The sequence below is a fragment of the Pelecanus crispus genome, chromosome 31, assembly GCF_030463565.1.
Source record: "Pelecanus crispus isolate bPelCri1 chromosome 31, bPelCri1.pri, whole genome shotgun sequence".
In the NCBI taxonomy this organism is placed as follows: Eukaryota; Metazoa; Chordata; class Aves; order Pelecaniformes; family Pelecanidae; genus Pelecanus; species Pelecanus crispus.
Window position 1 is genome coordinate 157,767 of NC_134673.1, and position 12,970 is coordinate 170,736.

Below are 12,970 nucleotides of genomic sequence, written 5' to 3' on the forward strand. Positions count from 1 at the left end.
GTTTTCCCCAAGTCAAGTCTGTTGTGCCCATGATGGTAATTGCTGAGTGATCTCCCTGTCCTTATCTCGACCCACGAGCTTTTTCATTATATTTTCTCTCCCCTGTCCGGCTGAGAAGGGGAGTGACAGAGCAGCTTTGGTGGGCGCTTGGCATCCATCCTGAATTATAGTATGAGCATGGGGATGTTTAGCACAAACCCAGGGTTTTGTGCTAAACCATTGCCTGCCTCAGAGATCGGTCTGTAAATTCCCCGAATTCCCTTAAACTCAGGACAAGAATCAACACAATGGGGGTGCCCAAAACCTGGGCATGTTTGTAGCTTAATCTCAGCAGCTACAGCACGGTTTCTGGACTACCCTGCCCTTAATCTTTATATTATGGGATACTCCCAGAATACAGGCTGTGCATTTTATATGTGCACTGGCTTCAGCAACGTGACTTTAGGACAGACTCCAGCCAGAGCATGCTATTCAATGCACACAACCCCTTGAAACTCCTTATTTTGGCAGGGGAAAGGAGGCTTCTTGCAAGCACCCTGGGGGTATCTCTGTATAGCAGGGGTTCAGCTTGGATACCTGTAAGATGAGACTAAGCATTTCCCAAGGGTGTAAACCTCCGTAAAGTGAGCATTGCAAACCCTCCTGCTGCCAGATCCACAGCCCGGAGCTGGCTGGGGACCGGGGAGGTGGGGATGGAATGGGGCAGACACAGCTGGGAGCGGGGGAGCCTCCTAGCACACATGGCTCAGCTGCCGGGGGGCACTTAAACCACTTAAAATGAGAGGGCAAAATCCTGGGGACAGCAGGGAGGAGGGGTCAGAGCAGGAGGAGGGATGAGCGCTGGGCAAACACGGGCACGTTACTGCAGAGGAGGGGACAAACCTGCCCTCGCCACCTTCCCGGCAGTGACAGCACCCAGCTCAGCTTGCAGCTCACACTGGGACCTGTCCCAAGGCGTGTGCGACGGGCATGGGGGTTTGGGGATTTTGCCTCCTGCCCCTGCACGGCAACCTGGCTGGCTTCACCGGAGCAGGGCTCCTCATCTACCTGGCGTGTCTCTGCGGTGAGTGGCTCTTGCATGGGGAAGGAGCATCCTAGGAGAAAGACGGGGCCGGAGATCTGCAGGAATGGGGGGAACTGGGCTTGCAGATGGATGGGGCAAAGCCTCCTTTGATCCACCAGCCTTTCAAAGGAAGAGAAAGCAGTGGATGGGGAAGGAGACGTCGTTAGCCGGGTAATTATCCTGGCCTCTGCGCTGCTGCCCTTGCACAGAGCGGTTGGGAAATGCTTGGAGCCTCACCAACTGGTGACAGTCAAGACCAGAAATTGCTTGTTTGTGTTGGCCACCTCTTCAGGGCCAGACAGTTCGTTTACAGAGGGCACAAAGACCTCTTCCCCCCCCAGTGCAAACAGGAGCTTTTATTCTGCTCTGCGCCCTGCAGACACGAAGGCTTTCCAGGAGGTGGCCAATTGTGCTGCAAGTGGGATGCCAAGGTGCTTTTCTTATTTTTTTTCTGCCTCTGCCTGCCTTGTTTTGCATCCCCTTCTCCAGGAGATGCTGCAGCCTCTACCCAGACCCCAGCCCGGGCAGCCCACAGAGGCTTGGCCGCTCCAGCACTTACTGCCACGGTGATTAAACCCCTCGTATTTACCTTTCTTGCTGTAGTTTCAGCCTGTGCAATGCCTTCCTCTCAGATGCAGCTCCACTTGGCTAGGGGCCACGGGCCAATTTGCCACACAGGCTCCCAATCACATCATGCAAACCGCTAATTAAAGCACCAGGTTGCACACAGACAGACTCCCCCTTTCCATCAGATGGCTGGCAGCTACTCCCTACATACAGTTTCCCAGAGTTTTCAGTCCAGCTGGCAGTGTTTTCCTTTTCACTGATTGGGAATACCAAGCAAAAAAATATCTGAAGCCCCTTTAAAGATAATTATCTTTCAAAAAAGGGGTTTGCAGAGCATTTTCTTTCCTGGACTTGGATTTTTTTTTTTTGATTTGTCTTTGAGCCAAAGGAGAAGCACGTCTGTGGTTCATATACTCCACCACTGTTTGCAGAGGCTCCGTGAAGCTCGTGCAAGCGATGCAGCCTTTCCTGGCGCTGCTCTTCCGCACCGGACTCTCTCTGTATCCCTCTTGCAGACCCGGTTTCTTCCCAGCGGGCTCCCCTCCGCCTGTCAGATGGCCCACACCGCTGCGCCGGCAGGGTCGAGGTCTTCTACGAGAACCAATGGGGAACAGTATGCGATGACCACTGGGACCTGGAGGATGCTGGCGTGGTGTGCCGGCAGCTGGACTGCGGCACGGTGCTGTCAGCCCCTGGGGCCGGGCATTTCAGGGCAGGGTCTGGTCCCATCTGGCTGGACGACGTCAACTGCGTGGGGACGGAGGTCGCCCTGTCGTACTGCAGGACAAAGGGCTGGGGAAGGAACAACTGCCACCATGGTGAAGATGCCGGCGTGGTGTGCTCAGGTAATGAATGCCCTGTGGAAATTATGAGGTGGGAGATGACAACAACACATGGTCCACAAAGCAATTCCCTTGCAAGGAGTGTCACCCCCCCAGTTTTCCAAAAGCCCCCTGCAGCACAGAGCACCCATGGCCCCAGCAAGGGATGGTTTTGTGGTTTGTCCCATACAAGGGGCTGCATGCGCGTGAGCAATCTGGGAAGCAGGCTTGGAAACATTATCTGTGCTACTCCACCTTCCTGAGATGCTGAAGCACCTCTGGGAGAGGCGTCGGGACCCCTTGCACATCACACACCTCCATGGTGAGCAGGACCCCACGTACCTTGCTTTGGCTGCATGTTCTGGGGACGGGGGCAGGGCTACAGACCCCTTGTGTTTTGCAGGCTGGCACTGTGAGACACAGCCTTAGGCGGGGGAGAGAACAGCCAGGAGGAGACACCAAGATTCCTCCTCCCCATCACCAACACGGAAGACACGATAGTTTCCATGCCCTCGCCTCTGGCGAGCTGCAATCAGCTAGGGAACACTCTTTTATGGCCACAAACTGTGAGGCTCCAAAAGCTTGGAGCTTTGGTGGCTGATCGAGGTGCAGGCACGCACAGCAATTGGTAGGTGCTGGAGCCCCCGGCGCCAGAATTGTCCCAGCAGACATCAGCACATGGCTGTGCTGAGCTCCCTCGGTTGTCACCTTGTCATGGTTTAGCCCCAGGCAGCAGCTCAGCACCACGCAGCCGCTCGCTCACTGCCCTGCCCCGATGGGATGGGGGACAGAATCGGAGGAGTAAGAGTGAGAAACACTCCTGGGTTGACATAAGAACAGTTTAATAATTGAAACGAAATAAAGTAAAATAGTAGTAGTAATAATAACAATATAATAACAATAGTAATAATAATATCCAAATAATAATATCCAAATAATAATATCCAAATAGTAATAATAATATCCAAAGCAATCGCTAGCCCTTGTTCCGCAATCGCTAGCCCTTGTTCTGCAATCGCTAGCCCTTGTTCTGCAATCGCTAGCCCTTGTTCTCATGGGGGACTTCAACTTGCCGGACATCTGCTGGAAATACCACACAGCAGAGAGGCAGCAGTCTTGGAAGTTCCTAGAGCATGTGGGGGATAACTTTCTAATGCAGCTGGTAAGCGAGCCTACCAGGGGAGGTGCCCCGCTTGACCTGCTGTTTACCAACAGAGAAGGGCTTGTGGGAAATGTCGAGGTCGGAGGCCGTCTCGGGCTTAGCGACCACGACATGATAAAGTTCTCAATTTTGGGTGATGCTAGGCGGAGGGGCACCAAGGCTGTTGCCGTGGACTTCCGGAGGGCAGACTTTGCCCTCTTCGGGACCCTGGTTGGGAGGGTCCCTTGGGAGGCGGTCCTGGGGGGCGGAGGGGTCCGGGAAGGCTGGGCCCTCTTCGAGAGGGAAGTCTTGGGGGCGCAGGAGCGGGCTGTCCCCGTGTGTCGTGGGACCAACCGGAGGGGAGGTCGACCGGCCTGGCTGAATAGGGAGCTTTTGCGGGGACTCAGGGAGAAGGGGGGAGTCTGCCGCCTTTGGCAGAGGGGGGCGGGCGGCTCGGGAGGAGTGCAGGGATCTTGTTGGGTCCTGCAGGGAGGAAATTAGAAAGGCAAAAGCCCAGCTAGAACTCAATCTGGCCAGTGCTGTAAAAGACAATAAAAAATGCTTTTATAAGTACATCAGCAATAAAAGGAGAGCCAAGGAGGATCTCCATTCTTTGCTGGATGTGGGGGGGGAACATTGTCACCGAGGACAAGGAAAAGGCTGAAGTACTTGGCGCCTTCTTTGCCTCTGTGTTCAACAGCCAGACCGGTCATCCCCAGGGTACTCAGGCCCTTGAGCAAGAGGATAGGGATAGGGACCAGAATGGAGCCCTCATAGTCCAGGAGGAAGCAGTTAATGACCTGCTATGCCACCTGGACGCTCACAAGTCTATGGGGCCGGATGGGATCCACCCGAGAGTACTGAGGGAGCTGGCAGAGGAGCTTGCCAAGCCACTTTCCATCATCTATCAACAGTCCTGGTTAACAGGGGAGGTCCCTGATGACTGGAGGCTTGCCAATGTGACGCCCATCTATAAGAAGGGCCGGAGGGAGGACCCGGGGAACTACAGGCCTGTCAGCCTGACCTCGGTGCCGGGGAAGATTATGGAGAGGTTCATCTTGAGCGAACTCCACAGGCAAGTACAGGTCAACCAAGGGATCAGGCCCAGCCAGCATGGGTTCACAAAAGGCAGGTCCTGCTTGACCAACCTGATCTCCTTCTATGACCTGGTGACCCGCCTGGTAGATGATGGAAAGGCTGTGGATGTCATCTACCTGGACTTTAGCAAAGCTTTTGACACCGTCTCGCATAATATCCTCCTCGGGAAGCTGGCAGCTCACGGCTTAGACAGGCATACTCTTCGCTGGGTAAAGAACTGGTTGGGTGGCCGAGCCCAGAGAGTAGTGATAAATGGTGTTAAGTCCAGTTGGCGGCCGGTCACGAGCGGTGTTCCCCAGGGCTCTGTTTTAGGGCCAGTCTTGTTCAATATCTTTATCAATGATCTGGATGAGGGGATCGAGTGCACCCTCAGTAAGTTTGCAGACGACACCAAATTGGGTGGGAGTGTCGATCTGCTCGAGGGTAGGATGGCCCTGCAGAGGGACCTGGACAGGCTGGATCGATGGGCCGTGGCCAACTGTATGAGGTTCAACAAGGCCAAGTGCCGGGTCCTGCACTTCGGTCACAACAACCCCATGCAACGCTACAGGCTTGGGGAGGAGTGGCTGGAAAGCTGCCTGGCCGAAAAGGATCTGGGGGTGTTAGTAGATAGCCGGCTGAACTTGAGCCAGCAGTGTGCCCAGGTGGCCAAGAAGGCCAACAGCATCCTGGCTTGTATCAGGAATGCTGTGGCCAGCAGGAGCAGGGAGGTGATTGTCCCCCTGTACTCGGCGCTGGTGAGGCCGCACCTGGAATACTGTGTCCAGTTTTGGGCCCCTCACTACAAGAAAGACATTGAGGTGCTGGAGCGTGTTCAGAGGCGGGCAACGAAGCTGGTGAAGGGTCTGGAGAACAAGTCTTATGAGGAGCGGCTGAGGGAACTGGGGTTGTTTAGCCTGGAAAAGAGGAGGCTGAGGGGAGACCTTATCACTCTCTACAACTACCTGAAAGGAGGTTGTAGTGAGGTGGGTGTTGGTCTCTTCTCCCAAGTAGCTAGCGATAGGACAAGAGGAAATGGGCTTAAGCTGCGCCAGGGGAGGTTTAGACTGGAGATTAGGAAGAATTTCTTTACGGAAAGGGTGGTCAGGCATTGGAACAGGCTGCCCAGAGAGGTGGTGGAGTCACCATCCCTGGAGGCGTTTAAAAAACGGGTAGATGTGGCACTTCGGGATATGGTTTAGTCTGGTCTACCCTTGATTAGTCTAGAGTGGGCTTGGTAGTGTAGGTTAATGGTTGGACTGGATGATCTTAAAGGTCTTTTCCAACCTAGATGATTCTATGATTCTATGATTCTAAGTGATGCACAATGCAATTGCTCACCACCTGCTGACCAATGCCCAGACAGTTCCCGAGCAGCGATCGCTGCTCCCTGGCCAACCCCCCCAGTTTCTATACTGAGCATGACATCACATGGTATGGAATGGCCCTTGGGGCAGTTTGGATCAACTCTTCTGGCTGTGCCCCCTCCCAGCTTCTTGTGCCCCTGGCAGAGCATGGGAAGCTGAAAAGTCCTTGACTGGCATAAGCAGTACTGAGCAACAACTAAACCATCAGCGTGTTATCAGCATTATTCTCCTCCTAAATCCAAACCGCAGCACTGTGCCTGCTACTAGGAAGAAAATTAACTCTATCCCAGCCAAAACCAGGACACACCTCCACCTGCAACGGGATCATGGTGCCCCATGAACACCAGGAAAAAAGTTTTCTTCCTTCTCCTTTCCCAGCATCCTCAGGACTTCCAGCCACAGCTGGAAAGACCACGGGTTGCTGGGAATGTGTGGCATCGCTCCCGTCTTGGTCTCGAGGTGGCTGCATGTTGGTAGCAACTGGGTGCAGCCAACAACTGTAGTGGAGTGCAGAATGGTCCTGCAGAAATGAGGGGTTTTCACGGTACATCTCTCGTGCCCTCCGTAGGCTCAATCAGCCACCCTACGGCCATCCACACCGGTGCTGCAGAGCTCCGCCTGGTGAAAGGCCCAAACCCCTGCTCTGGAAGAGTAGAGGTGCTGCACAACCACCAGTGGGGAACTGTGTGTGATGATGACTGGAGCCTCCTCGATGCCAGCGTGGTGTGCCAGCAGCTGGGCTGCGGGACCGCCATCTCAGCCTACGGCGCAGCTCACTTTGGCCAGGGATCGGGTCCCATTTGGCTGGACAATGTTCAGTGCAGTGGGACTGAAAATGCCCTGTCTGAATGCATGGCCAGACCTTGGGGTCTCAACAACTGCGACCATGGAGAAGATGCCAGCGTAGTGTGCACAGGTAACCGTGCTTGCGGACCAGGAGCAGAAGTTCAGCAGAGGATGCCCTGCTCTGGGGATTTGTACCAGTTTCACAGCTGCAGCCAAGGGCTGGGCAGCAGACACCTGGGTGGGTGACCTCGTCCCCCTTGTCCCATCTCTTACAACATGCCATGCTGGCACTCTTTAACACACAGGTCCATGAAAGTAAGGAGCAGCAGGGATAATAGGAAGGGAACAACGCCCTTTGGGCAGCATGCAAAAAGTGTGCTTGCGTGGGCACCAAGGAGAGAGGGGAAGCACTGGACTGTGTGCTAGGTGCTCCTAGCAAGGTCCCAATCCACCACGCTGTGGGGACCAGTAGCCCCTGGGCCGTGCAAAGCGGGAGGGCTGAAGTCTTTTTGAAGAAGGGGAAGTGGCAGTAGGGGTCTGCAGAAAGTCTCTCCCTTCGGGGACTGCTGTGGCCCTGTGAAGGTTTCATGGATGGCCACCTGGGAGGACTAAAAAAAAAGATTGCAGCTGTTTATGGTTTGCCTGCGCTCATGTTAAATGTGCACGGGCTCTGAGGTTGCACAGATGGTTTTGTCTGCACCTGAGATGTTTAGCCCCAAACTTCAGATATTCCTCTATGGCTCTCTGTGGGTGTGGGAACCCCCCTGTGCAGAACAGAAGGGAGCATCCTCTGGCATGGGTCTCACCATGGGAGCAAGAAGAGGCACCGTGGGGGAGACCTGATCTGATGCTCCCCCCGTGTCTTGTATCACAAGCAGGCACAACCACCAACACACCAGTTCACCTGCGCCTGGAGAATGGTCCTGGCCGCTGCACCGGGCGTGTGGAGGTGCTCCACCACCATCAGTGGGGGACAGTGTGCGACAAGGGCTGGAGCCTGGCCGAGGCAGCGGTGGTCTGCCGGCAGCTGGGCTGTGGGACGGCCATCTCGGCCCCGGGCTCGGCTCACTTCGGGCAAGGGTCTGGCCGCATCTGGCTGCAAAACGTGAACTGCACGGGGGAAGAAGCTGCCCTCTCCGAATGCCAGTCCAGGCTGTGGGAATCCAACAGCTGTGACCACCGGGAAGACGCTGGTGTGGTGTGCTCAGCTGATCCACGTTAGTTGGGATAAGTACCATGCGTGTTGGGGTGCAGGATCAGCTCAATCGCGTCCCAGGTAGCCAGGGATGGGTCCCTTTACCCTGCCCTGGTTCAAAAAAATAAATCAAGAGAAGGGTATGAATGCCACGGTAGGTGATGCTTTTCCCTGTGTCGGTGCAGGCTGTCAGACCCCAGCATGCTGTTATGATGATTTTGTGTAGGAAGAGCAAGCCCTTCTACCTTTCCAATAGCGCTAGCTACACAAATTCATTGGGCAATGCCTCCTACCAACTGTCATAGTCACTGCTGACCCCAGGACCCTCCCATAGTCACTACTGACCCCAGGACCCTCCCATAGTCACTGTTGACCCCAGAACCCTTTGTTAGGCTCCAAGCCCCAAGCTCTGGAGCTATGACCCCTCTGTCCACCCCAATGAGAAGCAAATCCCAAGCCAGCCCTGTCGGTGTAGCACTTTTCCCAGGCAGCTGGAGGCTGCACATGAAGAAGGATGCTCTGATTTTCCTGCGGCTTAGCACGCTGCAAAGCCCAACTGGAGCTTTGGATGATGGTCAGGCATGAACGTGCCCCTTGCTCCTTTCGCAGACACGGACACTTCGGGGCAGCACCCACTGCGGCTGGCAAATGGCTCGAACAGCTGCCTGGGGAGAGTCGAGGTCTTTCATGACCAGAAGTGGGGGACCGTGTGCGATGACACCTGGGACCTCCATGATGCCACTGTCGTGTGCAGGCAGCTGGGCTGCGGGATGGCGCTATCAGCACCGGGCTCAGCTCATTTCGGGCCAGGGTCAGATCCCATCTGGATGGACGGCGTTCACTGTACAGGGATGGAGTCAGCCCTCACCGACTGTGAGCTGAGCAGCTGGGGAGAGCACAACTGTGGCCACAGCGAGGATGCTGGTGTGGTGTGCTCAGGTGACACAAGGCCGCAGGGACCGGGGCGGGTGAGCCAGGATGGTTGTGTCCATCCAAGGTGGGGCTTGATGGGTGCTGGAGCTGGTGTTCTACCCCAGGGCTGCGCCAGGCTCTCTCATTTCTGCTCACTCTTCCCCAGCCCCAGCATTGGAGCAGAAGTCAGCTTTCACCCAGCCACTTGGCTTGGAGTTGAGCAAAAATGCCACCCTGCTTTAGACAGGAGTTGTGCATCTAACTCATATTGATTCAGTCTAGACTATGTCCCTCTAGCTCATCAACGACAGCATCCTGGGATGGGCAAAGCCTTGCTTAACAAAAAATAATCCAGACACACCTTTCCTAGACACAGAAGTCCAGTGCCACCGGGGAGGTGGGTGTGGGTCTCCCATGAGCCCCATCTCACAGATGGATACCAGCCCTGCGGTGACATTGCTTATCAAGGCCTCTCGTACAAGGGGATGGAGCAAGGCAATCCATGCCTCGTAGCTGGTCATGGGCGCTGGTGGCTTGCCTTCAGCAGGGCACCAGAAAAAAATGGCTAGAGCAAGTCAGAAGCTCTCATCGCCATATGGGGTCAGAGGGGCCGTCTCACCCCCTTGCACTCTTCCTTGCAGGCACAAGCCCCTTGCAGGTACGGGTGCAGGATGGTCCCGGTCCCTGCGCGGGGCGGGTGGAGGTGCTCTACAACGCTACCTGGTACGGGGTGTGCAGCAGCAGCTGGAGCCTGCTGGAAGCCGGGGTGGTCTGCAGGCAGCTGGGCTGTGGGCCAGCCCAGTCGGCGCCCGTCGGAGCCCAGTTCGGCCAGCGGGACGGCCATGCCTTGCTGGAGGGGCTGAGCTGCCGGGGTGTCGAGTCATTGCTCCTGGAGTGCCAGCAGAGAGAGATGGGGCCGGGGCCGTGCAGGCACGGCTCGGCAGCCGGTGTGGTGTGCACAGAGCAGAAAGGTGAGTGCTGGAATCCCCCGTCATCCACTCTGTCTGCATCAGGGCCAACCCAGCGCAGACACATGGTGGGGTAAAGGCTCCTATCTCCATCCCAGTCTTGGCCTTCTCCCAGGCAGGCAGAAGCATTGCCATAAACCTTTTTTCTGGGCACTGTTAGGTGGGCAGGGTAGAGGCAGCTGAGGGCAGTGGCTGTAAGGCAGTGGAGTGGGACCGACTGAGTGAAGACACCTCAGTGGGCATGGGGATCCGAGTATTCCCAGTGTCCATTCACCGAACCTCCCAAAGCAGAGGGTGAGCTGTCATTCCTGCTGATGAGGGTCAGCCCCAGAACCCAGGAGGGCAGCAAGGGAGGATATTGCAATTCCCCAAAAACACGTGGCAGAACGGCAGGGTGAGAGGGGCAGAGGGGGTCAGGCCATCCAACCAACCCTCTGAGCTTCACTCTTCCCACAGACATTACACAGTCCTGCTCGGTGCTGGCAGGCCTGCTCGGCATGGCGGCAATGCTTTGTGGGACCCTCTTGATCCTGTACCTGTGGACGAGGTGCGGAAGACGGGCTGGACGCTCCCCAGGTAAGAGCAGGAGCACAGCACGTGGTGCACCTGGCCTGCTTGTGGAGCTGGCTGCACTCCTGGCTGGCATGGATGCACCCCAACCTGGGGCTGAGGATTGCACCCTCCATGCAGCACCCTGCTCCTTCATTTTGCAGACAAGCCACTTATAAACAAGACAGAGGACACCGGGACATCATCTGAGGCTTAGGCAGCCACGCTCCTGGTGTCGAAGGCAAGGCTCCCTCAGGACCCCCAGAAGACCCCGTTCTGTGGAGCCAGAAGAGCAGAGCAGTCGCTGCGATGGTCAGCAGAGAGGACCCCCTCTGGCAGAGCAGACACCCCTGCCCTGTGTGCCCCATAGCCTCCCGCTCACTGCGCTGAGCCTCTGTGGGCCCCGGTTCCTCCACACAGCACCGCAAAGTCCCTCAGTCTCCAAGCAAGGTCTTCTCAGAATAACACCTATTGGGTCCTCCGGGTAGGCTCCAGCACCCGAACCCCATCTGCACAGGCTCCTCTTATTCCCAGCCCTATAACTGCTATAATCCCTATTCACAGCCCTATAGCCCCCTATAATCCCTATAACCCCCTGCAGAGTCATCTGCAGCGGCACCCAGTGCTGTCACCGCATTCCCAACAGGATCACACCTTTTCCCCTAATCTCCCGTGGAAGTGAGGATTACTTCCTGATCCAGGAGCAAGCAAGCAGGGTGCTCTCCTGCACTGTACATGACCACCTTTGCAAAATGAGGAATGCACTTAAAAGCTCATCCAGAACAGGGTGAGAAGTCCCTCACCCATTGTATTTATTCAACCCACTTTGAATACCAGTAAAAACCCTGAAACCTGAAAGAACGAGAATGCAGCATTATACAGATTCAGCGATGTAGACTGACTTAGCGAGGTGGAAGTGGTGGAAGAATAGGCCCCTTGGTTATAGAGGGACTGTAGATGATCGGGTCAGATACAGGAGACTCAAGATTGCTAACGCTGGGTGAGGTATCATCCTGGCCACCAACAAAGAGGGGTCACGTTCTCAATGGAACAACCCATGGAGTCAGGTCTGAGTCCCAAACTGTCCACCACTTTGGTGAAGCCAGGAGGGGCCACGGTCAGAGGAATGTCCAGGTGCCACGGGGAGGGAACGAAGGGAACACAGGCTTGGCCAGGCTGTGATGAAGGTGTGTGTGCCTTGCGAGCCAAGCTGATCTCTGCACAAGGGCATGGAAGGGAAGTGTTGGTGCAAAAGGCGGAAGGGAGAAGAGATGTATTGAAAGAGTCTCAGTATGTATTTCAATGCCCTTCAGGTCTAGCCTCCCACCTCTCCTTCCCTCCCAGCCAGTGGCTGGCAGCTGTGACCAGTTTGCGTCTCGCTACTTGTCCTAAGCCCCAGCCACAGATGCCCTGGCCGGGTGTCTCCTGTCAACACATGGCCGCAAGGTCATCTTCTACTCCTCCACGGACATCCATCACTCCTGGGACTTCAGGGTTTCTCATCCTCCTGCTAGTAATGAAGCCTTCTCATCTTCCTGCTGGCTGTCCCTGCAGACCTGGTCCTCCAGCCTTGCCTGTCCCGAGGTTACATCAAAGGCCCAGGGCTCCGTCCAGCTCTGGGTAGAGTGTCCTCAGAATAGGGGAAAACAGGGGCTTGGACCGAGTTATATGCAATAAAATATGTGCACCGTTTGGAGAAGGTCTTTGTAGTAAAGTTGGGATGAGATGGGGCTCTTCATAGCTCCAACATGCAGGACCAGCACCTGCTAGATCCGAGCTCAGGCCATGGGCTACTCTGCAGAGATGCTCTGCAGGGACTGCAGTATCTCAAGAAGGGTTTTTTGCAGACTTCCCAGGGGGACACAACACCCAAATTCAGAAGGAGCAGACGGGATGTAGGACAATGACTCACTTCCAGAGCGGCTGTTTGTCCAAACTGTGAAAACAGCCCAGCAGAAACGCCCTTGCCCAGAGCTGCATCGGCCATGTCAGGCTACGACAGTTCACGGCATTTCCGTGCTGGTCAATGTCAGGAATCTCTTTGCTGCTGGCCTGTTTGTTTGCAAAGAAGGGGAACAAAGTCCTTGGGCTCACTTTTCTCAACTGCCCAGTGTTTTACGAGATGAGTTTTGACTTGTGTCCAGCCTAATTTTCACCCACTCACTTTGTTTAGTACACCTCTTTTTTCCTTTTCGTCTTCAGCCATAGCTCTGCATAGCTTTGGGGTTTGGGTTTCTCCTGTTTGATCTTCCCACAGGCAGCAATCGGCTCTCCACTCTACTACCCTCTCATGTTTTGCCAGGCTGAACATGTTAAACTCAGCCTGAGACCTTCCTGGCCATGCTGTCCTCTTCCCATTACATGCTCCAGATTTGCTTCTTATTTTTGCACAGACACGGGCAGAACCATCCACCCTGTTTCTGGCAGGGGTCACATCCTTGTCCAATGCAAGCCCCATCTTCCACGCACCACCAGCACAGCACCCACCCCTGTCTGAACCCTCCCATTCGGAGCAGTGATGTTA

At 55.4% G+C, this 12,970-nt stretch overlaps 1 protein-coding gene across 1 annotated transcript; it reads left to right on the forward strand.

Moving 5' to 3' along the window:
• Positions 1 to 969: 969 nt before the first annotated feature.
• On the forward strand, positions 970 to 10,656 carry LOC142596355 (scavenger receptor cysteine-rich domain-containing group B protein-like). Its single transcript, XM_075725473.1, has 8 exons — positions 970 to 1,063; positions 2,146 to 2,475; positions 6,605 to 6,952; positions 7,701 to 8,039; positions 8,627 to 8,985; positions 10,058 to 10,191; positions 10,354 to 10,473; positions 10,611 to 10,656. The coding sequence occupies exons 1-8, from the start codon at positions 970 to 972 to the stop codon at positions 10,654 to 10,656; spliced, it is 1,770 nt and encodes a 589-aa protein (XP_075581588.1).
• The last annotated feature ends 2,314 nt before the right edge of the window (positions 10,657 to 12,970 follow it).

Bases quoted from the DNA above. Each gene is read 5' to 3' on its own strand.
- LOC142596355 (XM_075725473.1), top strand. From the start codon at position 970: ATGGGGGTTTGGGGATTTTGCCTCCTGCCCCTGCACGGCAACCTGGCT. The intron at 1,064-2,145 runs GTGAGTGGCTCT...TCCCTCTTGCAG, and splicing joins CTACCTGGCGTGTCTCTGCG to ACCCGGTTTCTTCCCAGCGG. The intron at 8,986-10,057 runs GTGAGCCAGGAT...GGGCACTGTTAG, and splicing joins GGCCGCAGGGACCGGGGCGG to GTGGGCAGGGTAGAGGCAGC.